The following is a 26,779-nucleotide window of genomic DNA, read 5'->3' as shown; positions in this document are numbered from 1 at the left end:
GGCCCGCCAGGAAGACCAACCGCCGCGCGCGCCGCCGTCTGAGCTCCCCCAAGTCCCATCTTGAGACTGCAGCACAAACACAGGCTGTGTGTCCAGACAGCAGCTCCTCCAGGCTGGCCGTGTTCAGACCCTCCTGAGCGCTCCTGTCTGCCTGTTCAGGGAGCGCTCCAGAGGCTGCTTAGGCACACCCGGGACAAATACCCAGCCGGGTTATTAGATACTCACGGAACCGTAGACCTTCAGACCCAACCCACCGACAAACACAGCCTTCCTTATGTGCACATTCACGCACACACCAAGGAAGGCAGGAAGAATGTGACCTCTAGCCTCAATAGCTCACTGACATTAACAGACAAACCAACCGTGCTATGACACCCAGTCGTTGGTTAAACAAGCATGGTGCCAATAACACAGTCCCATGCTACCAAACTACAATCAGGGACGCATACGAGCACTCTCCATCCATGTTAGGCAATAACACTTTCCAGAGAAGAGCGAGACCCAAAGACAACAAGAGCAAGTGAGAGAGACAAGGTGTTGTCAGTGTTGCAGGCGTCGTTAACGGCAGACAGAACTGTTGCCGTGTTAAACTCCGCCGCAACCATGAAACCTGGCAACCCCCGACATCAACCTGGCAACCCACAGATAAACCAAACACCCCTCTCTCCTCCTCACCACGGAGGACCCCTTAGCGAGTACCCCAACTTGCTCCCCCCCCCCCCCCTTTCCTTCTCGCTCCCCTTCAGATCCTCTCCACCACCCCCCCCCCCCCTCCCACCCCGGAGAGGGAAGAGAGCAGTTCGTCTAGCGAGGGAGCGGAGCGAGCGGCAAAGCAAACAAGAAGCAGGCGCTTTGAAAAAACAAAGAGCTGACGACGTGTCACAACTTTCTGGGGGGAAACAAACATTTTCAGCCCTCCTGAAAATACACCCTGCCGCGACGGAGCTAGTCAGAGCATGACACCAGCGCCAGTCTCACTTTAGCTCCCTCTCTTCCTCTCTCTCCCTTTCCTTCTCTCTCCTTTCACTTCTTAGCTTCCTGCCACGGGGCTTTGATGCTGCACAGGATGTGCTTTGGGAATGTTCGGCGTGCGCCGGGAGGTGAACACGCCGCTTGTACATACAGCCACCCAAAATGTTACTTCGTCACATGGCTTCGCAACCGCACAAACACTGGCGCACAAGGAACCTGCCTGGCGGAAAGCTGAGTCAGATGAATTCAACTGTAACTTTTCGTGTATTTGTTGTGTCAGACAATGGCTCCCTGATGAAATAAATGAGGTTCAGGAATGTTTTCATGGGTGCTCCAACACTATAGGATCTGGCTCCAAAGTGTCTCATTGCACTCCAAGACCACTTCTCCATATGGGGAATAAGCTGTTTGGCAGGGCTCTAAAGCCATTTCAAAAAGCCTGCTTTGAAACCGTTCTCTTTTGAAGGGGTGAGAAGGGGGACAGGGGGGGGGGGAGCAGGAGATGGTGAAAGAGAGAGGGTGTACGTTCTCAGTCCTACAGACAGTACCACCACCAGCTGCACTTTGTCCCACATTCTCCTTAGAAAGTCACACTCCCCTGGACGTCCCTCTCTTCTCTTATCTTAATAGAAGGACCTGGAAGGACTCACAAATAAACAGCACCGGGAAGGCAGGAACACACTGCCCTGATAATACCCCAAACACAACATTCTCCCATGTTGCACTCCTGCCACAGGCCTCTGCAGCCTGCCCTGGTAAAGCAAATGATCTTCCCCCCCACACACACACACTCATAACCATACACACCCCCCCGGCTCAGTTTTGGCTTGGCCAGTGATCCGTGAAGTGTCACCGAATCTTCCAAATGAGGGGTCGCAACGTCGGACTGGGCGTCCATTGTGTGCTGCTGACTGCCAGGGTTCAAACACAAGGAGACCAGAGGAGACCCCAGCCTGGGGCTGGGATTGGTCGAGATCCCAGCATTGAGGTTGGCTGAGAGGAGTGGGACTCGAAGGGGAGGGGGCGGGGCGTTTAGAAGTTCAGACCCTTCAGGGTACAAAGTGGGGGAGTAAGTGTGTGTGTGTGTGTGTGTAGGGGGCCATATGGGGAGCGGTGGTGTCAACAAGGCAGCGGCGGTTTATAGCACCAGTGTAAACTTTGACACAAAGGGCCCCCTTGAAGGGCCCAGGGCCACCGTTACCTCTCCTCTTCTGTTTCCCCTCGCCTTCTCTTACCTCTCTTCTTTTCTCATTCCCCTACTTCTTCCTCCTCCTCCTCCTCTTCCTCTCCCTTCCCATTTCTCCCTTCGTCTTTTCTCAAAAAGGAAGTCAAACTAAGCCATTAAGCATGAACGCCGGCCCCATTTCCTCACCCTCCTCCACTCCAACAAAACCCTCTTTCTGTCCACACCGGGCCCCCACACTCACCCCCAACACAAAAACGCATTCTCCAGTGACATAATGCTTTTTTAAACTACCACCCTCGCCCTCCCACTCCACCTCTTCCAGATGACTATTTGAATATGAATAGAGAAGGAAGGGGCCGTTTGTTTTCTGCTCTCGCAGCGGGGTGAGAAGTGAAGGAGGAGGTCAGTGTCTGGAGGATGGAGGCAGCCTCAGTCTGATTGAACTGAGTCGTTCCAGAGGTGTTGTTAAACACTTTGGGGGGGGGGGGGGTGTAAAAGCTAGCCCAGGCCCTATGACACACACACAACCTCCCCAGGCCTCCCCCGAGTGGCAATTCCCCTGGGAGAGAAGCTAGGCAGCTCAGGCAAACTCGCACACATTCGAACCATCGTGGTGCCGCACACTCGCAAGGAAGCCACTGTCCCCTCCTCCGTAGCTCCAGGACAGTGACAACACATCGCACTGAACTGCCCTGCAAAGCACAGCCATCGCTCACCGAGCGCCACACAGGAATAACGGACACACACACACACACACACACACTAGTTGGTGTTGTATGCCCCAGGAACCAGGGCGTGAGCTTCTTGTTGAGGCCCAGGGCCCCCAGGGAGGGACGCAGAGCCCAGGCCAGGGCACAAGTAGGCCAGGCTTTCAACCCACTGCTTCTCCCTGACGACATGGCTCTGTCAGGTGGCCCACAGCCTGGGGAGGGGGAGGAGGGCTGAGGAAGAGGACACCCTTCAACAATGACACAAACACAGTCATAAAGTCTCTCTCTCTTTTACCCCTTTCTCTCACACACACACACTGCATTCTTTTTTCGTATTCAATTCGGGTGTATTCAACAACAACAAAAAGTGCTTTAATGACATTGTGCTTTAATGACAACGTGTGTGGACTCCACAAGTTGAAAAACCTGATAACCCTTGTTATACCAACTTGATTTAACAAAGTTCCAAAGAGCTTCTTGTGATGTCACACAATGCTTGGCTTTCATCGTCTTCACCCCCCCCCCGACCCTCCTGTAGTCACACAGCCCTTCTCTTGCTCTACCTCACCGTGTTTGGCACAACCAGAGACACACACTCACCCACACACACAGGGGTGTGAGAACAAGATAAGAAGCTGGGGCAGGACCGTGTTGGAACAGTGGGACTTCCTTGTCTGAGGTTGTAACTGTGGAGATTACAGGATGTGGTTGTCTACACTGTCATTAACACCAGACAGCGCTTTCACCAGAGCCAATCGTCTGATGTTACAGTAAACTGCAGCCAATTCCAGTCGACAGAGTTACATATTAACGAATATTGGCTATTTGGCACCCGGTTTTGTAGTGTACAGCTAACTGTGTATTAACTTAACTGATGTTACTAGTTAGAGATGCCTGTGTTAAGGACAGATATGTCAAGGATTGTCCAGAGTCTTTTTATACAGCTTTAACTGGGCAATTCCCCCCACAGAGATGAAACAGAAAGAGAGGAGGACCAGACAGATGTCAGCGCTCCAGAATTCTTCTGCAGCAGTAATGGAACCTGCAGGTCTCCCTCGCTCCTGCTTGCGCACCTCTAATGAGGAACCAATCACACTGCTGTCTGGCTCATCACTTTTTACCCGGTAACCAGTCAGCAACTTGTCTCGCCCGATCCACTTCACAAGCAACCTATCAGCTGTCTAACTACCTCTTCATAACCTGGACAGAAACTAATTTGGTTTCTCTCTCTGTCTTCTTCTCCAGCTACCTCTCTCTTTCACTGGGCCAGCTCCTATCTCTTCTTTTTGTCCTCCCTCGTGGTGTAGGGGCCACATCGTCATGGTAATCCCCTGTGAATATGGGTCACTGGGTAGGGCCTCGCTTACCTCCCTCCGGCAGAGCGAGCCAGCCAGGTCAAGGCCCCCTGCACTCATCTTCCACCACACATACACACACGCACACAAACTCATACACACTCACACCCGGACGTAGCTAAACACACACAGACACAGCGCTGTGCGGCGGTAGACATAAACGCATCAGGAGAGGGCTGATAGTAACACCGGCTGGGTGGCGTATGGTGGCGTCTTTCTAAGAACATTTAAAAGACAAACAAAATGGTACAATCTTTTCTTAAATCATGACTCGGCAATTAAATCACAAAAAGCTACAGTCTGTAATAGGGAACAGGCCCAAAAGCCCAGAGAAGAGGAACTAAGAAGTACTGATCCCCTGATAAGATAACCCAACCTCAGTGCACCTCTCACACACACCAAAAATAATCAAACCAAGCTAATTAAGCCAAGCGGCATTCCAGCTGAATACCTTTGGTCATTAGCATATTTATACCATCATAGGCCACTGCTTTATTTAAGTGAGATGAGGTTCATGAATTATTCATGATTTATTAATCTGACAACAGAAAACAAACAACGGAAAAACCGGGGAACCGTGACACCACCCCTCACAGATGCCGTTTACACATCGGCGTTAACCTTCAATTCTCCCGCCTTTCCCAGACGACACCACCTCTCCTTATCTGCCCTGACAATAGTCAACACTGATGTGTGGAAGAGGTAGTTAGGAGTTCTTTCTGAAAGTGATCAGGTGCAGTGATCGGTGTTGGGGCCTCCAGGTTTGGGGCTCTAATCCCGGGTTGCTGTGTCAACAAAACGTCAGCTGCAGTCTAAAGTGGCTGGAGCTTTCCCTCTGTGAGCCCCAGTCATCGTAACGTCACACAGCTTCCCTGGGACTGCTCCCACAGGCTTCCACTGAGAGAACACACATTTGGATACGGACACTCCTTTCTCCCTGTCTAGGAGACGCACACACACCCCGACACATTAACCCACCCTCGCACTCACTCCTCCAACTCCCCAGAGTGACCTTGAGTGGCGTTCGCAGGTGAAGTGGCTAAAGCACAAAGTCAATACAGAGCGCCAGAGCTGGTTAAGTATTAAATGGGGGAAATCATGACGCCGGCGACTGCTGGGAAACTCGTGACGAGCCGGGACAAATCGGCAAGTCGTGGTGAAGGGGGAGGCCACGTGGACACACCACCACAACAGCCTTCGTGCACAAGCACAAAATCATGTTATACTGTCAGGTAAATGTATAAAACCAGCGTGTTTGTTTGCTAATGGGGCCAAGCCACATGGGTGTCCTGTATTCTCAGCAGACACTAATTGCTTTCCTCATGCTGACCCCCCCCCCCCCCCCCACCCCCAAGCAGCCCACCAAGCTGATTGGATAGCATTTCAATGAATGGGCCCCTTTATCGACGCTGGTCCCTGGATGGAAGTGGAACAAGTGACTCCAATTGGGAGTGATTGGGAGTCAGGAAATCAATTGAGTTAACGGTGCAGGCCCTTGCCATTGAGCATGTATGCGCGCGCGTGCTAAACAAGCGCTCAGATCTCACCCTGGCCGCATTCCAAGAGGAGGCTGAAAGGTCAGAGGTCAGGAGTTGAAAGGGTGGGAGGACGTAGAGAGCTGTTGACATGTCGACGTAGTGTCGCTGGCAGAGGGGAGAGGAAGACTACACGTTTGTATACGTCCCTGCACCCGTCCACCTTAGAATGTTCCATGTGCGTACGATGGGAGTCTGGCTCCCTGGGAACGCCCTCCTCCTGGAGCAGCTGGTCCAGGACACGTGAGCCATCCTCAGCTCTGACACCAGCAGACACAGCCTGACACGGAAGTCCAGCCAAGACTCAGGCTCAGGCCACGAGAGGAGAGCTGACCTGACTCCAAGAGTGTCTTGAATGTGTGTGTGTGTGTGTGACACAGTGAGAGAGAAAGATGAGATTGGAGGGAGAGATAGAGGATAGAAGGATGGTAAATGGACAAGCACCCACTTGTGGGGATGTTGAGGCAGCATATTTGCATTGAGTGTGTGTGTGTGTGTGTGTGTGTAGGATGTATGCGTCAGTGTGAAGGATGTATGTGTCAGTGTGTGTCATAGGCAGGGTAGCTAGCTGACTAGTGAGTCTGAAAGTGGCTTTCCTGACTCCCTTGTCTCTACTTTTCAAGATCAATAAAGAGAAAGAATTAAGACAGACTTGAGACTCAACCGATGTCCCATCAAAGCTTCCATCACTCGGCTCGTATCAACCAATGATTGACTTAGTAGTGTTTAATGAATCTGTCATTCAAACTTTCCTCCATGCAGGGTCTGGGTCCTTACATGCCCAAGTTGAACAAGGATTTACAAATGATTGAATTCAGGTAGACATTCCTGCCCCCGAAAAACCTGGTCACTCTTAACAAAACCTGGCAGCAGTCTGACAGTGAATAGCCTACTACCATGTCAAGCATACCACTGCTCTGAGTGGTTTGGACTGACATTTACACTGACACCCCTAAACTGAACTGAGGTCTCCTCAATCTGAGCGCACTACTTCCAAAGTAATTATGTTCACCAGTCATATATTTAGTTATAGCCATGGGATATTAGTTTCTGGTTGTTGTACAATTTAGCCAGGATATTGTAGTTACATGTGACTGATAATTAGGCTGTATCAGGATTCTGTATGCAAGATAGGTGTGTATTAGTTGTACACGGTAACAATATGTCTTCCAGTCCACTCTCTGGGTGAGCTAAGCCTAATTCCCATGAAGTATTGAGCAAATCAAACATGTCCGTGCGTATCCTCGGTTGGCTGCGATATCTGTGTGAAGTGGGCTGAATTCCTCCGGGAGGAGGTGGGGGGGGATGACCGCGCTGATTTACGCAAACCCAGAGAGGTAATTGACTGGCTGGAGAGCTCTCCGTTCACGCTTGAAAGAGAGCAGGGGTTAGGGGGTGGGACCGAGGATGGATCATAACCCGCTTTGGTCAACCAGAGTGACGGTCAATGGTTTTAAATGGTAATAGAATGGGTTCATATCTGCTCGCAAAGCACACACACACACACACACGATGCGCCATTGGCTAGGACGCATAGTCTGCATGAGAGAACACCATTATGGGCCAGCATCTTAAGATGTACTGTAAAAGCTCCAAGTAGACATCGTTAATAGGAGAGACACACAAAGGCAGCTTTGACACAAATCATTCATAACTCACTTGTCATATTCCGCGTTGTCTTTGTCACAGCGCGCGTCCTTGTGCTTCTGCCAGTCCTTTCCGTGTTTGCAGGTCGTGAGGAGCACCACGTCCTCTGCGTTGTGGACATGGTATAAGGCATTCCTCGTGTCTGACCCAATACCCGTCAGGTATCGCTTCCCTTTGAACACCAGCATATATTTCCTGAAAGGTGGAATGGAGTTGTACTTTAGGTATCCCCTCTCACCGCCGGTTTGCGGGTGCTCCTTGGAAAACAGCGGGATGGACACGTCGAAGCTGGGCCGAAAGTTCTCTGTACTTATGCTGGCCTTGGCCAACATAGCCTGTCCTATGTCGAAGCCAAGGTCTTCCGTGTAATCTGGCCATGTCCCCGAGTACAGGTTAAATATGAGGTGGTTTCTACCGTTGTTCCAGAGAGCCAGGCTCTGGACCTTGGTTTTGAGATTGTGCACGTACTGTGGCGAGAGCTGGTCCCTATCTAAAGTGTCCAAGCTCAGGATGAATAGACAAGCTTGTCCCGGGTCAGATGTATAGAACCTGGATCCCTCAATGGTCGATAAAATATTCTGGTAACTTTCTGAGATTTTCTCCCCCTTTTGCTGGGGGTAGACATAAACTTTGAAACCGTTCTTTTTACATATAGAGAAATCAAAGCATGAATCCATGCGGCATCGTTTGCCTTTGTAAACACTCGTGTTAACGTCCCTCTTCTGCCTGGGAGATATGTGAAGGTTGTATTCCTCTGTGTCCAGTTGATCCCAGGGCAAGAAACGTTGTAACGGGTCGGAGAAGTGTGGCCACGGCTGGTCCGTGCGATATCCATTGCGGCTTCGATCATGCCGGTTCCTGCCCGTGGCTGGAAGTTGGACCCCACCAAAGTAGAACAGTAGAACTAGACATGCACCGGCGGAGAGCAGGATTAAATATCGTTTTTTGGCCTGCATGTGTCCTACAAATAGGGTCGAGTTGTTTACAAATAAATTTCAAGTCGCCCAAAGTTAGGCTCTCACCACCTCCACCGCTCCGCCATCTTCCAGCCTGCAAGGATTTCGAACTCGCGTTTTCCACTGTGTTCGTATTCCGTTCCCCTATCCAGCGATTGATCCAGAGCATGTGGGCGATTTAACATGTATTTTATCGCTCCCCCTATTCTACTTGGACCATTTCAAAAATCGGTGTAGCTATTGCACTCCTCCGGTGTGATCTCTACCAACGATCAAATCTAAGATTTCCTAATATTGTTGCCTGTGTCCTTTGTAGGCTACTGTCTGGTTGTATTCAAATGTTAAAATTCGTTTGGGTAGGCAATCTAATAGAGGTCCGAAATCTCAACACCAACTCTCTCGTTCGTGGAGTAGAGGCGGGGGGTTCCTGGGTCTGTTTGCCACGGCGAACACTATAGGTACGCTATCCCGCGGTATAGATGTAAAGTCGTTAACACGTTGACCAGGGTAGAACGCCGTCAGTGTGGAAACGTTGGGATCCAGTCCATGGTTCCACTGGACAGGAGACAAGAGAGCCTGGGAAAACAGCAGTTCATCTGTATAACTGTAGCCGCACGAATCCCTGCATTTCTCTTATTTATAATCCCCAGACAGACCCTCACACACGCAAGAATACAATAATTTCATCGGTGAAGAGGGCCTGGCAATAGAATAAACTAGCGCAACGACCTCGCGCCGCAGTAAGATATGACTTCTCAGATACACAGAAAACGTTGAAAAGGAGGAATTCTTTGATCCTAGTGTCCAATTACCAAATGCTCAGTTGTTCCGATTGTTACTCTGTAACATTCCAATCCCGACACGATAGCAGCTGACGCGACATCCCATCAGCCTGTATCGGCTCTGCTCATTGGTCTTTTGCCGGGGCCGGAAAAGGCGGTGCTTATTTATGCACCCTTTCACAACCAGAGCACAGCATTGGAGCACAGCCACCGTCGAGCACAACGAATATTAATGGAAGGGAAGTTCAAGCGTAATAGCTGAATCATTGGTGTTACTGCGGTTCAAAAAACGTGAAAACTGTGATTTACAGTAAATTGATTAATGTACACAAGTTCATTTACAACGTCCTTACGTAAAAGAAACAACAAAATAACTCGCTTTTGTAAAAAAAAACTAACAAAAAAGAGCCTTTCTGAATGCATAAAATATCAGTTAGGCTACAGAGCATTAGGTGAGCACACGATGAGCTTGTCGATGTCGACTTGTGTTATACCAGCTTGTTGAACTGGTAATTATGGTGGTAAACCAAAATCAATAGCATTACTGTGTGCAAACAAAATCCCAATATTGAAAGACTTAAATATGACCCTGGGCTACAACCTAGCAGACTGGACTGACTGGGTGAAGTGTGGTCCTGTAATTATGATTGATTTTAAGGATTTAAGCCTGAATCTATCGAACTTTAGAGGAGAAAAGGGTTAAAAAGTCAATGAAGTCAACAAGTCTTCACTTCCTTCTCCAGTCCAAGGTACTTGAGGGACTTTATGACAGAGATGAATAACACCAAGACTTTGTCCTGGTGTCACCATGCCTCATAAACTTGCCTAATCCACACAGCTGCCATTTTGTGGCACAGCACTCAGACTAGGTGAATAGGCCATCCTCATTTTTTATCGGCCAATTAGCCAGGGGAAGAGGGGTGGGTGGGTAATTAGAGGTGGAGAAGGAGAGGGGAAGACTGGGAGAGGAGCCAGGAGTCTGGGGTTGGCCTGAACCTCACTGCATGCTGGTTAAACACAAGCCAGATCTTCAAACTCTGCCTTCCCTACCCCAAACTTTACCAACTGGCCTTTCCATATCCATATAAGCATGGACAAGAAGATGTGAGATCCTTTCATTTACACTAATGTGGACATTTAGTTGGATAAGGGGACAAGGACTCAAGGAAAGCCTTTGGAGACTGAACCATGGTTTTGCAATTGTTCATCCCAAATGATTACCCTGTATGATTAGTATAGGTCCTACCTAATTCAAACACTTTACCTCTTATACTTGCTCCCTAAACCCTCTTTCCTATGCTTTCCTTGGTCTCAGTTTATCAGAGTAGAGTTGGATTACCAGAAGCGTTGTTTTTCTTCCCTTGTTGATAAGCCTTAAGTAAGCCACTTCCTCCATGCAGCGGCAGGTTGTCATGATAAAGGCCACAGACTCGGGCGTTGGTAAACAAATACCCCCTGGCTGGAAGGTAATCCACAGGTTCAGGGTCTCCTAGGCAGACGGAAGACAAAACAGTCTTTGAGAGTCTTCTAGGCAAGGCAGATTGGGCACTGATAAAACTCCCCTCCTGATGATGTCATGAGCCGTACTCCAACAGTCACAGGCTGCCAAAAGATGTGTGTTACTGTGTGGGTGTGTGTACCCACATGTGTCTGTGTGTACCTGTGAGTGTGTGTTTGTTTGCGTGGTCCCAAATACATGCCATTTACTCCTGGAGCCATGTCATCCTAGCCTGGCTCTGCCCTCCTACGTACTTCCGCTCAATTTTGATTTTGCTTCTGTACTAGGTCTGGCCATGAGGTACGTCAGTCAGATGTCTGTTAATTTTCTACCGGCCAATCAGCGAACAGAGGGAGTGGCGCTAGTTTGTGTTTTAGTTCCGTAATAGCGGCGGAGAGAGATGCGAGCGAAACCATTCGGTCCTTGTAGCAATGCTGCCGAATATCCATAAGCTAAAGCAAGTTTTGCTGGGTTTTGTTGGTGGCCATGATGTTGTGGCCCTCCTCCCCACGGGGTTCGGGAACAGTTTGATTTTCCAGCTACGGCAGCTATCTCTGTTACAGTAGTGGTGAAGGAATTGGCTAAGGCGAACACTAGCGATTTGATTATGGCAGATCAGAGTGGCTCTGAGCAGATCCAATAGTTTTAAACTTCAACAGAGTACCCGCCACCAAGGAAGTCAATGCTTGTTAATGGAGCGAGACCAGACTCTCTGTAGAAATGAAATGTACGAGAGTCTGGTTAGGACCAGGCTAATGTCATCCAGCCCCCAGCACGCCTTCACAGGAGCCCAGACAACAGCCACACTTGCATGTTTATCCAGAGGACTGTAACAAGTCGGCTAATGTAACAGAAGTTAGACTGACACAGAGTTTCCCCTAACAAGAAACGTAGCTGTACTGAAGTACCCTCTTCTGCACTGTCTCTTTGGGAGCATGCTCATCTGTACAGAAGGTTCTAGAGTTATGATATGCTTCAAGTTGTTTGGAAAACATACACACGTCAAACTTGTTTTGTATCTCCATCCCCTTCAGAATCCTGCGAGAGGTGCATGCAAACGTTCGGAGACGTAGAACCTTGAAACCAATTGATTTTTATCCCACTGAGGCACAGGATTGTAATCATTAGCATTGCAGCTGAAGATACCTCACAGCAACCAGAAGCCTTTCAGAATGATCCTAGCCACATCTCAACATTTGCATCATGACGTGTAGTTCCTGTAATGTAAGCCTGGGTACATGGCTAGAGAGTGGGAGTGTTATCTTGGAAGTATCTTTCTTCGATTCACACATACACATACCTCCGGGCAAATGCATGCTAAGTTGCTGTTGCCTTGTGTTTCAAAGTGCTGAATGCCTGCTTTGTGTGGGATGTGTGTGTAGCTACCTTGCATTTTTTATTTTGTTTCAACTGACCTTTCGACAGCAAAGCTGAGAGCTTGCTTTAGGCAAAGCGAGGGGTTTAAATTTTCAGGGATGTGGGAGGGAGGCCTTCTTGTTTGCTGCGGCTCCTAGCGAAACCAGCCAAAAGCGGCCAAAACTCATAGAATTTCATTCCAGATACTTCTGGGAATACGCAAAGGAGTCAGTAGAAGAAGCGATGCAGGTCAGACGTGGCTTCAGATGGTCAGATGGGCTTTTGTTCTCATAAGAAATCCCAGCCGTCGCTGACTTTTCACCCCTTCATTATTATTCCAGCGCAACTATCAGAGGTGGATCCTGATTTGGGATTTTGGTGGAATCGCCATTGAGAATAATGAAAAACAACCAAAACGTAGTTGGTTTTTCCACTAAAATACCCTATCAGATCCCACTTACTGTATAATTTGATTAGCACAAAAAGCTTCACTGACATTAATGCTTAAAATGTGCTGATGCTGAAGTTGAGGGACACAGTACATGAAGATTTGTATGTATTCATTGGGGTTTTCTGTAGCACACTAATCCACTTTACAATTTACAATTATCCATTTGCACCAGACTCATCACAGTAATGCCACTGATACAGAGTTACATTATTATTGAAAACCCATCATATTAGTACTATGATCACAGAGTGTAACAAGTAGGACTCATGCCCTCACACTATACAACCCCCCCCCCCCCACACACACACACACACACACACACACACACACACACACACACACACACACTCAAACGATCTCTTTGAAAAGATGCAGTATTGCATCCCCTCAATGCAGGGTGAATGTTAATGCTTTAAAGCCACTGCTAGAGATAAGAGCAGGCTCTCCTTGCCCCTTTGACCCCCCCGGTGTCTGGCAGCATCCAAACCTCAGGTCCAATCAGATGGACTGGGTGCAGAGCTAGGGAGATGGCTGCAGTCTTAGCATGAGAGCTGCCAGGAAAGACAGGGAAACTCTACTTTGTATTTTCAGTATTCTCCCTTTGTCTCCTTCCCTCCCTCCCTCTGATTCTCTCTATGTTCATGTCTCTTTCTCCATTCTATCTAAACCTCTCTAACTCTGTGGATTTGTTTCTCTCAGTGGCCCTCTCTCTGTCTAGCTCTCTTTCTCTTTTTCATTCTTTCCTCTATTATTCTTTCCCCCCGTTCTCTTTCTTTCTTTTGGACAAAGAGGGGATGCCTCTTTTTATTTTACTCTCACTCACTCTCTCTCTTGGTCTTAGTACCTTGTTTTACCCATTTTAATTGCCCCTGTATTCCAGTTTCTAATTTTAGACAAATTTGCGGTTGGAGTCTGAAATAGTGTTACAGAGAAGAGGGGAAGAGAGAGAAAGAGAGAGAGAATGATCATGCTTTGATGATGTTGAACGTGATAGCATTAATTGGCCTCCCGCCAAACAGACGTTGCTCAGTCTTATTCCAACGACATCAAAATAAATGAGAAATCCACCCTCAACAGAGACAAGGGAAACAGAAGACTGCTTGTTCTCCAATGTCTTTTACACATTTTCACACGTACACTTATTTAGGCTCGGTTCCCCATTGCCCCCCCCCCCCTCCCCGAGATCAGAAAAGAGGTGAACTAGGGATGCAGGCGTGGGTCCAACACAAAATAACATAATATAAACGATGAGGTAAAAAGCGAGGACATGTCAAGCTTTTCAGCTGCCTTGACAGTAATGGGTTAATTATGGATGCAGCCTTCAGCTTGGTCTCATCTCCACACTAAGTACCATAGGCCGCTAAGGACTAAGAGCTTCTATGTGCATTAAGTTGCTTGCTGGTGTGTTGATTTCAGGGTCAGGTGGGGCTGGAACAGACATCAACATGTAGATGGCTAAAGTGAGTTAGATCTTACAAGATACCAACATGGTGAAAGTTTTGTCCAGTGGAACTGAACACAAGACCTAATCTAAATTAATCATCAAGTGAAATTACAGTTATGTGTCGTTATCAGATGATTCAATTCCAAAAACTGCAATGAGAAACAATGATTTGGAAGCTGAGATGTTGCCTTAATTTCATACCTATATTTTGTGTTTTTCCCCACATTTTTCATTTTGCCACAGTGTGTTCTATTGATTGATGTTCTAGAGCAGAACACTGAACCAGCCAAACACACACAGTACACAAACACATGTACACAAACAAGTGAATGAACAAACCTCTATAAACACACACTAACACCCACCCACACAGATGCACACAAGCACAAATATGTGCATATACCCCCCCCCTGCACACACACACACACACACACACACATACACCACACACATACACACTCCCCTCACACAAACAAACAGACACGCATACACACCCCACTCCATGTTCTCGCATCTGTCTTCTCTGCTTATTCATGATGTTCTGATTGTCCGGATGCAATTAGCCTGGTCAGGCAGGGGAACTGTGGTGGTGTTTACAGACTAGAAGACACAATGTTCTAGAGTGGTATAGATCTACACTGATGTCAGCCTGAAACAGAGTCTCCAGTCAATACCACAACGTCCTTGAGGCGAAGTCAAAAGGAAGCGAATGTTACTTTGTTTACTGTTTGTTTGCGTGTCTGTGTGTATGCTGTGTTTATCATAGTGTAGGATTAGGCTTTGTGCTGAGTCATTTGGGTCTAAGTGACTAATGATGAAAGATGCTCAACATCTGGACTCATTCATCTCCCATGGCCAAGTTTCTGGGACTTTTGTTCTTTATCTCATATGCTCTCTGTCTCTTTCCTCCATCCCCCACCTTCTCACCAGCCTTCGCCTGTAATCTGTTTGCGTGGCCCCGCCCTTCATCTCTCCTCTCCCAGCCTTTCCCTCTGTCACGCCTCATCAGCCCTCTCCTCTCATCTCAACTCATTTGCTCCCTAATTTGTTTACCTGAAGAATAGAAAAAATTTCGAAGGAAAGAATGTGATTTAGACGTGGGCTGGGGAGAAGAGAACGAGGGGACGTGGAATGAGCGTGCGGGGAGGAGAGTGGGAAACGAGGAGGGAGAGAGGTACCAAGTCGTTTTACTCTGGGCTTGTAAAGCAGGTTTGTTGAACGGATGTCTGTAGTTTGGCCGGTGGAAGGGAGTGTCTGTGCTCAGTAACTGAAGCGACGGTGACTCAGGGACACAGCCTAAGGCAAATACGTCAAACCGAAACGTTTACCATTCTGTATGATCAACCAAAGCCTCCCTCATCAAAGATTTAGCAAGAAAGGAAATCGCGGGTGTAAGATGAAGTTCCCACGGGAGCAGTCATTTCAGCCCGCTTGTTTGTTTCATTTTATTACATTTTTATTACCCAACAACTCAGACGAGGGCCGTAAGGAGCATATTGCTCCTATAACCAGGCAATATGTACACCACAGAAACAAATGCGTTTACAGTGTTAGCACAGAGCTTAGTAAATATGAGGGACTGGGATATCTGTTATGTACATCATGCATTGTGTTAAAGCTATTAGGCTTACATAACTGCCGTGGAACTGCCAAGTAGGCCATGGTGATTCAAACTCTCAGCCTCTTAAGGATGTTGTTTCTCAAAATAGTAAGTTCCATACAGGATACATTTCCCAGCCAATCCCGCCCATATTGCTGGTAGGAAATAACAGTTGTTTGAATGAATCTCTTTGAGGCAGAGTCTTTTGACTTCTGTGTCTGTGTCTCTCTCCCCCCACACAGACCCCACCTAACCCCTTCGGTATTCTGTGTCACCATAATTTCATGCATGGAGACCATTCACCATCCATCCATCATCCTTACTACAACCCATCATTCACACAGACACACTGAGGCCCCCGACGTTGAGGCTATAGACAGCCAACATCTCCCCCTCCAGCTGTTTGTCCAGGCCTACAGATGAGGGGCGCCCCACTCTAAATCACCTCTAGATCCGCCCTGAACCCTGTGAAATTGGGAATTTTTCTAAACCTGAACTTTTGGCTTTGCCTTGTGTCAACAGGCAAGAGAGAGAGAAACAGAGAATGGGAAGTACAGAGAGCTAGGGAGAGGGAGAAATAGGATATAAATAGATAGGGAGAGAGAAATAAGGGGTAGAGAGGCATAGCGAGGGAAGAGAGAAAGGAGATTTATAACTTGTAGTCAGTCCCCAACCCAGCAATGCACAGTACAGCCCTGGGTATAAACACAGGGCCAGAGAATGGGGGGAAGAAAGAGACAGAGAGAGAAAATGAGACAGAAAGAGAATAGTAAAATGAGAGAAAGAGATGAAGAGAGAAGAAGCTGATCTAGAGACAAAGAGTTTACCGTAATTGTACGTTAATATACCCTTTCACCATTTTAATGACACATGTAAAACAAAGGTTTGCCTATGGTGTGAATAGACTAACCCATGTCAGATGCAACTCTGCCTCATGCCTATGTACCTTTAACTGCTCTTGAAAATGAAATGACTTACCTCAGGACTAATCGTGCACAGTGGCAAACATCTGACCTTGGTAATAAAAGCTAGAGGTCAGTCATAGGTTACGGCTATTGAGAAATGCATGAGTGTCAGGACCAGTTCCCTAAAGGTTCTTTTTAGTTTGACTGTGTGTGTTCGGGTGTGTGTGTGTGTGCATGTTTGTTTGTTGGCTGGCCAGTTTATGAATTTGCCAATACAGGCAGTTATTTCTCCCTTCATCCTCTCCCTCCCTTCACCCCCCCCCCCCCCTTTGCTTTCCCCTCCTACTCAAGATTCAGGCTTGCCTGAACAGCTTGTAGAGTATTCCTATCAGGCATTCCATTGACAGCAGTTGGTCTGACACACTGGAGGACTCCGGTATATGACATGTGGAACACATTCTTTAGCTGCGCTCAGGGCTGGCCGCAAAGCCGAGCTACATACAGTAAAGCTTGCAGGTGGAGAAAAACCTCTGGGAGATGAGAGTTCCTGGGTCGGAAGACGTTAGGACAGTCTGTCATCTCTATATCTGTGTCCTGACTAGCTTGGTATACACTAGACAGGAGGACGGACTGGTGGGCTGTGTGGGTATTTGCCTGGAAACGTGTGTGTGTGTGGGGGAGAGGGAGAGGGAGAGGGAGGAGGAGTAGGCTCGAAGTTGGGTGGTTTCGGAGAAGTGAACAGGAAATGAACTTTAAACCATGAGACACTTGATGTGTGCCTTTGGAACAACAAACCAACCCACGTGAAACAGAAAGCAAACAGAATGAATCGGTAACCTCACACCGTATAATCACAGACTCCACCTCAGTGGAATACGTTTTACAGATGACAAGGTTGTGCTCATTTTACAGTTCTTTACATTGGTTGCATCGCACACGATTATCAAGTAAGGATTCTAGCTGAAGCCATCTGAAAACCATCAGCTCTTTTACCTTTTAGAAACCATCCTGAAACGCAGCCACCATGTATAAAATCTTAAAACCCAATTTTCTTTAGTACATTTTGATAATAAAAATATATGCACAGTGCTTGGAAACTGGTAACTCAACTCTGGGTTGGGACCTGTTGATTGGATGATTCCAGTTGAAACCCCTCCCCTTCTAACCCAGTCACCCAAACACCAGCCAAGACCAAAACATGCTGACAAGGTTAAGGCCTTACAAAAGGAAAACACACAAGCAAAATAAAGTATATCATAATAACAAGCGATAGCTGTGTTCCAGTCACACAATGTCCCTTGTCTAACAAGCTGATACACCACTTTTTGTTTATTTCTTAAAGTTCGGTTTGACATGGCCTTATTAAGGCTTTGTCACCTTAGGTAAGTACAGCATGACCCACATGCAAGAAATAGAGTTCTCTCCTCCGAGTGAGTAATTAATCACGTTGAGCCCTAACAAAGTGCTCCCATCCCAGGTAGTTAGCGAGGGGGGGGGGGGGGGGTGCGTGGGCCAATCATGACAGCCCCTCTCTCCCCTCTCCTCTGCTCCCTTATGCATCCTTCATTGCCCCCCGCCCCTTGTTACGATGGGCAGGACGCTGTCATTCTCAGCTCCTCAGCAGACTAAGGGATGAGAAAGAGGTTCGGGAGCAGGAGGGAGGGGGGAGGGGCAGGGGCTGTTATCGTAGATAACAAGAGCTTATATTTATCAGGACCTGACGGATCCAGCAGAGGATAGGACTGGGGGTTGTAGTGGGCTGTGGGGATCATTTCTGTGCGTTTCTCTGCATGTCTCGTAAGTGTGTGCACACATTCGTATTCAAATGCCTATTTTTGCCCGCGGGCCCGGTATATGACTGCCAAAGCGTTGCTTTACGTCAACGGGATTTCATATGTGTGTGGGTGTGTGAATGCCAGCGCTCATCTGTGTGAGTGTGTGTTGGTCTGTGTGCTGGAGGGTGTGTCCTTCTCATGTGGTCTAATCCTGTGGCCCAGTCATCCCATGCCCCATTCAAAGGTCTAATATGAAGGTAGTGGAGCTGTCACAGCACATCATGGTGATACTGGATATTAGAGGAACACAAAGCCTCTGTGTGAAGGTGCATACCTGGCCCGTGACACAGCACTCCCCTCTTCATGCATGGATGTGCTGTTCATTGCATGAACTAGTCTGTACTGGCGGTACCACCAAACGGATCCGTTTCGGTATCAGTGGGCTCAGGAGCCAGTCTGTATCGTGCCAGTTTTCCCAACTAACTGTTGGTTTTGCGTGCTGTGTTCTAAGTTTATGCGTTAGCCAAGGTTCACAGTCAATATAACACCGACAACGAGAGCTGAGGAGAAATAAGCAAGCATTTGGATAACAGATGGGGATATGAGAGGTCAATGAGGTGAGAGGAATGTTGGATGTGAAGATGTGTTGCTATTCTGATCTCTCCTCTGAGACGGCCATTTTGGGGGAAGGATGACAAACGAGGCCAAAAGGCAGACAGAGGGAAAGCCCAGGTTGTGCCTCACCTCCCTTGATCTCCCATTGGCTGACACAAACCCCTCACCTTCCTCTTCTGCTCTGCTATTGGCTTGTATTAACCCCTAAGATCCCCCCTCCGGCTCTGCGATTGATTCCTGTCATCCACCTCAGTAGCTCTGATTAACCCCAATCTTCAACTCAACGCTGCCCCATCGCCAGTCACGGACACTCCCCCTGCGCCGCTCTCCCATTGGCTACCACCACTGGGCTACCACCACTCTGCCCAGGCCAAAATGTAATGTCGTTTCCTTTTCTACCCCCCCCCCCCCCCCCCTTCTGGGGGGCTGGATCAGCTGAGCACCATCAGGGGCTGAGCCCTGTCCTGGTTGCCACCACAGCCTCAGCTGTCGCAGTGGGGAGCTGTGCCAAGCCTGATCCCTGCAGGGCACAGAGGGTCCAGAGGAGGCTCCCTCTGCCAGCTGCCCTGCCAGGCCCATCCCCCACCTCCACACACACACACACACACACACACACACACACACACACACACACACACACACACACACACACACACACGTGCACTCAGAGACACACACCACACACTCAGATATAGGAATACACATACAAACACACACATAAGGACACACACACACAGTGGGCACACACACAGTGGGCACACGCCCAAGCCTTCACATGCTGTCCCAGTCAACAGGAGTGTCAACAACACTGTGCTCTCTGCCTGGATAAGCCCCCATCTCCTGGGTCTGCTTTGGGACTCATGACCTTGATCAATACATCAATCCTCTTATTCAATCGGGCATCTTAACTAGGGAACAAGTCCCTGTTAATTCCACAAGGAAAGGGAGGAGGGAGGAGAGGAGGAGAGGGGGAGAGAGAGGAGGGAAGAGGAGGGGGGAAGAGGAGAGAGGAGGAGGGCAGTGGAGAGAGGGGGAGAGAGGGAAAAGGAGGGGGAAGAGGAGAGAGGGCAGTGGAGAGAAGGGGAGAGAGGAGAAGAGTGGAGTTTTTTCAAACTGGCCGGTTGAGTTTCAGAATCCCAGTGTGTGATTTCAGAGGAGGAGAGAGGGCAAGGGAGGAGAAGGGATAAGGAGAGAAGGGAAGGGAGCATGGGTATAGGAGGCAATGAACTGTGCCCTCTCTATTGTGTAACCACTGTGAGAAAGTGGTGCCATTTCTAGTTGGTGTCTCAATGGCACATGGCCACTGGGTGTAACACAGGGAGACCAGTAGCAAACAGACACACCTGATCCCTACGGTGTTAATCACTCCTACTCACTCTCTTTCTTACCAGCTTTCCAGATCAACGACAAGAGAGAGTCATGAGTCACATGCACAACTTCCTGGCAGTCAACTCCTCAATGTGACCGTTGATATGATAAAGAAAACAAATCACTCCAATGCACTCTGCTTCTGGTCTCACTGGAAAAGTTTTCCCAACAGCTGGTGGAATGAAGCCCTTTTGTTGAGCTGACCTGAATTCAGCGTTGCCAGATAAGGAAGTAGGGAGTCCTGGTGCCGTCCTCAGTCGACCTTGAGGTCAGGTTGGGTCAGAGTTCTGGAGCAGTGCTTCTGGTGTGTTCCAGTTGTTGAGGAACATAAGGGCTGGCTCTTCACGGGCGCAGTCATCTGTGGAAAACCCCTTATCCTGACACTCATACACACAGGTGGGAAACCAACCAAAGTTGTTTGGATGAGTACTGACGCACACAAAACACTTACAGTCAACACAGCCCTGTGTGACACACACACACACACACAAAAAAGGCACACTCTTCTGGTCCAAGGTTATATATTATAGAATTTCTCTCCATAGGCTCAATATGACATCATCTTTCCCTTTTATGCACTTTATCATCATAGCTTCCATGCTTGTGTTCCAGTTCCATTCATGGGTGAAACTGGGCAGCCATCTTGGATCTGGAGGGGGTTAATGGGGCCATGGCAGAGCCCGGGTTTGATCCGTGCAGAGTCTGTCTGCTCCTCATTAGTGAGCAGTGTGACAGACCTCCCCACCCCCCAGTCCTTCAGATTGGGCCAAGACTCCTCACCCAGGTTGAGGAGGGAGGAAGGGGGAGGGGGAAGGTGAAGAGGGGAGAGAAAGCGCCGGCGGATATCATTAGGGGCTGAGCGCTGGACTTTTAACGAGGCGTCTCACAGCACCCCTCCGTCCTCAGTGGCGCCTGCCGGCTGGAGGCCCCTGGGTACAGGATCCCCACTGTGCCCCGTTTGGGCTGTTCCATCGCTTAACAGAACTGTGCGTGTGTGTGTGTGGGGCGGGGGGGGGGGGGGGGGGGGGGGGGGGGGGGGTATACTGTGTCGGTAGGGCTTCTCACTGTTTCAGACTACCTGTGGTGATTCACTCTGAATCTCACACACACGTACACACAGTATTACTATACTTTCTCTCCCTCTAACACACACACACACACAAACAAACAAATACATACATATAGTATAGACAGTACTTAATCACACACACACATACAAAAATGACTGAACTTTCTCTCCGACACACACAGACACATACATACAGTACTCTCAATCACACACACACACACACACCAGCCTCAGGGAAGAAAGCTTAATCGCATGCTCTCTCTTTTCCTTGCCTCCCCCCCGTCAGAGGCATAATTGACTCTCCCTGACACATAAACACAGTGGTAATAACCCCCGCCTTGCCCTTGATGTCACACGCTGGCTGGACACAGCTGTGAGGGATGCTGGGAAAAGTCACCCGGCTCCAATGCTGAACCCCTGCTGCTCACTGGGCTCTCACGCAGTGTGGGGCAACAGGAAGTCCGCCTGAAAGCCCCTTCGTAGCTGCGGAAAGCCGAATGAGACCACAGTCTGCCTGGATTCATCAACACAGTGAGGATCTTTGAGGAAGGGGAGGGAGAGAAGGAGGGAGATTACAAAGAGGGAAAATACAACCGAGTGGGAGAGAGGTGGTGAAGGAAGAGGGAGTGAGCAGTAGGGGGTGGGAGAGAGAGGGAGGGAGGAAAGGAGGGAGGAAGGGAGGGAAAGAGGGAGGGAAAGAAGGAGAAAGGGAGAGGACCTTGCTGGAGTCAGTAATGGTGAATTAGCAGCCATGAGAGAGAGAGAGAGAGAGAGAGAGTGTGTGGAGTGGGAGGAAGAGAGAGGGAGGGTAAAGGGGAGAGACAGGGCATGATAATGAGAGCAGGACAGGAGACAGGGCAGTGGGAGAGGGGGAACAGTTAGGATGAAAGGACGATAAGGAGGGAAAGACAGAACAAAAGAAAAGAGTGCATCGAGGACAGATAGAATCGGGAAAGCTAAGAACACTTGCAACACACACCATGAAAAAACAGCCCCAGTTCAAAACAAACATTGTGTACTGACAAGTCAAACAAGATAAGAGATGTCAGAGAGCGATAGGGGAGACAGGGAAAAAGAGAAAGCAAAATGAGAGAGAGAATTCATGATTCCCTTGGTAAGTGAACTGGTCTCACCCTAACCAAAAGTACAAAGACGCTGGCTCAGTGCTGCATCACACACAAACACACACAATCACACGAGAAAGGGAAATCAAGAAACCATCCCCCTCCACGCACACACACACACACGTACACACACACGCACACACACAATGTCACCAGGGCATTTCCCTGATGCAACGTTGAGCTTGACACTCCAAAGAGGATCAGTGCAATGTCCCAACATGTTTAATTCATAGACCAGCCAGTGTGTTCGACACAGAACAAGTGAGAACGAGAAGGATGATGAACAGAAGAGATACTCAGAACAAGGGATGAGAGGTACAAGGACATCCAAAGACAAGAGACGGGCCAGGAAGAGAGACAGACAAAGAGACAATACTTGATATAGACAGAATATGAATGACCCATGAAATTGAGCGAGGGAGAGATGAGGGTACAGAGGGAGCGAAGAGAAGAGGGGTGTGGGAGGGAGGGAGCGAAAGAAAAAGGAATTGTGCGAAAGACAGAGAACAGGGGAGATTTCAAGTGCCGAGAACGTGTCTGCCAGGTCTCAGGGGATGCACTGAGTCCTAGTGATTTACTGTCATCTCTCTCTTTCTCTTCATCCCTCATTCCCCCTCCTCCTCCTCCTCCCTCGCTCCGCGACATGGCCCAGGGTAAGTGAGTTTTAGCATGGATGCCAGCGGTGCGCATACTGACACTCTCACCTCCCGCGTCTGTGTGAACGTGTGCTCGTGTCATGGTGTGTGTGTGTGCTTGTGTAAATGCCAGGGTGAGGCTGCTCCCAGTCATTTCCAATTCTGATTTACAATGTGTTCTGGGGGGCTAGAGAGGCTGGGGCGCGTGAACCCTCGAAAACTGTTTACCTGGCAGCACCACAGTACCTGCTGACTGCTGCTTTCATCAAGTCACCCAGCACCAGCACCAGCCCTAGGACCTAGCCTTAGTCCTAGATGTAGCCCCAGTCCAAGCCCAGCTTTAGCCCTACGCCGTCACTCTAGTTTTAGCCTCAATTCTAGTCCTATATCCAGCTCCAGTTCTAATCCAGTCCTCATCATTGTCCTAGTTCCAGTCCCATTGACTTGACTAGATCCAGTCCCAGTTTTAGTCCAAGCTTTAGTCCTAGATCCAGCTTCAGTTCCAGACTAGAAGGCCATCTCCGCAGGCTCCGCCTCTCTTCAGATGGCCACATCCCTGCAACAGAGTGTGAAGGACAACAACTGTGTGCAAACATGATGTGAAACAGTACTGAGCATTCTGTTTTGTTAACGCAACGTCCTGACAGAATTAAATGCAAGGCAGCCAGAGAGTGCTATACTGCTAATCAAAAGGATTACATTGTTCAACACAATATTTGTGTTTTTGAACTATAGAAATATAATCAGTGCCACAAAACAAGACGACACAACGATGGTTAATTTGTTTATTCATATTTAGGCATGGTAATATTCACATTTGTCACAGATGAACATGAGCCCTGTGTCTGCATGAGGGGTGTTCATGCCTGCTGGAGGATGTTCTCCAGAACAGGGGGACAACATGCTGCACATGTGGCAGAAAAGTATACAAGTGGAGCACACCCAGGTGAGGTCTGTGTGTGTGCAGTGGTGTTTGTCCTTATGTGCCTGTTTAGGTATATTTGTGTGCAATGTCTATGTTGGCTGAAGGAAATCTCTCAATTCTGTTTCTATTTCAAAACAATGTATTGAGTGTGAGTGCGTGCGTGACTGTGTGTGTTCCGTATCTATGTGTGTGAGTGAGCTGTTATCTGTTTTGTGCAACAACATGGCACAGATTGGTATGTTTTTGTCTCGTGTCAGTGTGTCCTGGTAGAGACGGGATGACTGCGGATGAGTTCCAACTAGCTAGGAAGAATCAGGTGACTGTGGCAGGAGCCAGTCGGGGCAAGCCCTGGGCCACCTCGGCAGGACCAGGCCAGCGGGGGCGTCTGGAGAGTCACATGGTAACTTTACCACACATTTCGATGCAGTTATTTCAGTCCAGCAGCGTTAAGTTTTCTGTTGAATTTGATTCTGTTCAATCTACTGATGCGGTTTTGAACGGTGTTGACAACAGCCACATTCTGTCTTATTTCTGCCCAGCTAAAGCCATTTGAGACCATCCTTTTAAAATCCACAGCAAATTTGCCACTTCACTGAACAATTCTCGTTTCATCTATCCTTAATTGAACACCACTCTCCATCTCAACGTCGTGTCCCCCCCCCCCCCACACACGGTGACAGTAAACAGACGTGGGGACGGACAACCCGGAGACACTGCCCTTCTTCTCAGCCATGAAATAAGTCCTGGTGTTTCACTGTGGACGGGCCCTCCCCATGCGACTGGCAGACGCTGCCTTCCTTCCTCTGGGGGGGGGGGGGGGGGAGGCTGTGCTACGTCGCGGCCTTTGAGGACCCCGCAATCACTCAATCAATACTGTTCAATGTGCTCTACTGGGCCAAGCCTACGCAGAGGGCCAGCTCCCCTACCCCATGTGGGTGACTCCGACACAGCACACTGGAGCACTCGTGTCCAATTAAATTCCTTTACACTTGATGGGCCTCGAGGGCTGGAGTCAGCAGCTTTCAGCTCCTTCTTGGCGGCCATTTTATGTTTTTCCTGATTGCCCTCTCAATATATTTTGATGGTGATGGTGATAAATTCTGCTACACTGGTGTTGGTACAATATTTCGTACAGTAACAGTAGCATAAATCATTATACTGGCTTGATTGACATATCATTATAGCTACAGGGTTTCGCTACGTACACACACACATACAGGTAACTATGGCCCACACTATGATAGAGCTATTGGCTGCAGGACATTACTTTCCCGATGTGCTTTAAAATACAGTTAAAATGCATCATATATCAACAGTGAACGGCCATTTCACATCAACAGCAAAAGTCAGTTCAACAGAGATTTGTATCAATACAGACCTTCTTTAAAAGACTGACACACCCCTGGATCGTTTCTTTTCCACACACCACCTCGCCTTCCGAGACTATTTTCAATTTATTTGTATATCTAAAAATAGTTTCAAGCAGCGAGGAGAGGATAGAGGGAGCGGGAGGAAGAAAGAGAGGGGACTATTTCTGTGAGGGTGTGATCTCTATCTTCTTTTCATCTGAAGAGAAGCACATTTGTGAGCCCTTTTGCGTTGCCAGTTTCTTACTCTGAACACCTGAGCCCCCTCTTAGTTGCCAGGTCATTTGACTGACGTGCGTCGTTCTGATGAGGTTACCAGTTGATTGCACATCATGACTGGATGCTTCTGGGTTGCCAGGTGATTTCAATATTCCAGAATAACACCATCCTGGGGTAGACAAGTCTTTCCTTAAGTCAATATTTAGATTCTGGGTAAAGTACGCAGGCTATGAGGCAGCCAGGCTCTTTAACACATCTAGTCTTTTCACGGTTGCCAGGTAATCTCTTAACACCCGCTTGGTGTGTTCACAGTGAATTTTTATCCAACGATAAGGGTTCTCTGAGAGGGAGTGTGACCCAATGACGAGAGAAAGAATGACAGAGAGAGTCAAGTAAACAGGGAAACAACAAAGACATCTGAAGAGGTGAGACCAAACACTGATCATTTACAGAATAAACGAGGACAATAGAGAGACAGAACATGTGGGGGAGAGAGAGACAGAGCAAGAGAATAAGAGCGAGAGCAGGAATAATACTTCGCTCTATTCTGCTGAAGTTCGGTTGAGAAATAGGTAAGACATACAAAAAGGGTCTGGCAGTCTGTACAATGGCCGTTATAAGACTACATATAGGGACACACTGGCTCAGTAGTTTATGAAGGGGTGGGGGGGAGGTAACATGAGGAAGGACAGTCAGACATACAGACAGTCAGACATACATTCAGACAGTAAAGTGCTATGCTGGATGTTTTCACAGACAGTAACTAAGAAGTATACATTTTAAGTTAACTGATGTGCCATTTCAATCAATTTCACTGGGGGGAGGTTGGGGGGAAGGTGGTGGTTGGGGGGGAGGTTGGGGGGAGGTGGCGGCGAGCAACAGGCTGCAGAGTTGTGATTGGTGCTCCAAGGAGGCCAGGGGGTCAGAGGTTAGGAGGCATGGCCAGAGGGATTCTGGGTACTGTAGGCCGGTGTGTCCTGGATCGTCAGTAGCTACGGTGAACACTCCAGAGAGGCTGCAAAAGAGAGAGAGAGAGACAAAGAGAGAGAAACAGGGACATAGAGGGATAGAGCAAATGGAAGTGAATGACAGATAAACAGAGGAGAGAGAAAGGCAGGAAAAGAGGAAGGGGGAGAGCAGGGAGAGAAAGCATGACGTAGATGAGAGAGGAAATGAAGAATTGCAGATCAAACAGAAAAAAAGAGAAGGGCGAGATAACAAGCGGCAACATGGGGAAGAGCAGAAATGGATCAGGGGGAGGGAATTAACCAAATAGAGGAGAGGA

General features: G+C 48.4%; 2 protein-coding genes across 3 annotated transcripts in view; both read right to left on the bottom strand.

Annotated features, from left to right (window-relative positions):
• ext1b (exostosin glycosyltransferase 1b) overlaps window positions 1-9,244 on the bottom strand; it is a 54,177-nt gene extending 44,933 nt beyond the window's left edge. Inside the window, exon 1 of the mRNA XM_047019916.1 lies at window positions 7,418-9,244. Within this exon, the coding sequence (XP_046875872.1) occupies window positions 7,418-8,361 (944 nt within the window). The 5' untranslated portion in view covers window positions 8,362-9,244. The remainder of the gene's footprint in view (window positions 1-7,417) is intronic.
• A 14,503-nt stretch (window positions 9,245-23,747) lies between these two features.
• The window catches only part of samd12 (sterile alpha motif domain containing 12), a 56,667-nt gene continuing 53,635 nt past the window's right edge, over window positions 23,748-26,779 (bottom strand). For both annotated transcript variants that reach the window (XM_047019057.1, XM_047019056.1), the window contains exon 5: window positions 23,748-26,509. In XM_047019057.1, coding sequence (XP_046875013.1) covers window positions 26,487-26,509 — 23 coding nt within the window. In that variant the 3' untranslated portion in view covers window positions 23,748-26,486. The remainder of the gene's footprint in view (window positions 26,510-26,779) is intronic.

Source organism: Hypomesus transpacificus, chromosome 4 (genome assembly GCF_021917145.1).
Source record: "Hypomesus transpacificus isolate Combined female chromosome 4, fHypTra1, whole genome shotgun sequence".
In the NCBI taxonomy this organism is placed as follows: Eukaryota; Metazoa; Chordata; class Actinopteri; order Osmeriformes; family Osmeridae; genus Hypomesus; species Hypomesus transpacificus.
This window is presented reverse-complemented; position numbering and strand designations above follow the sequence as displayed.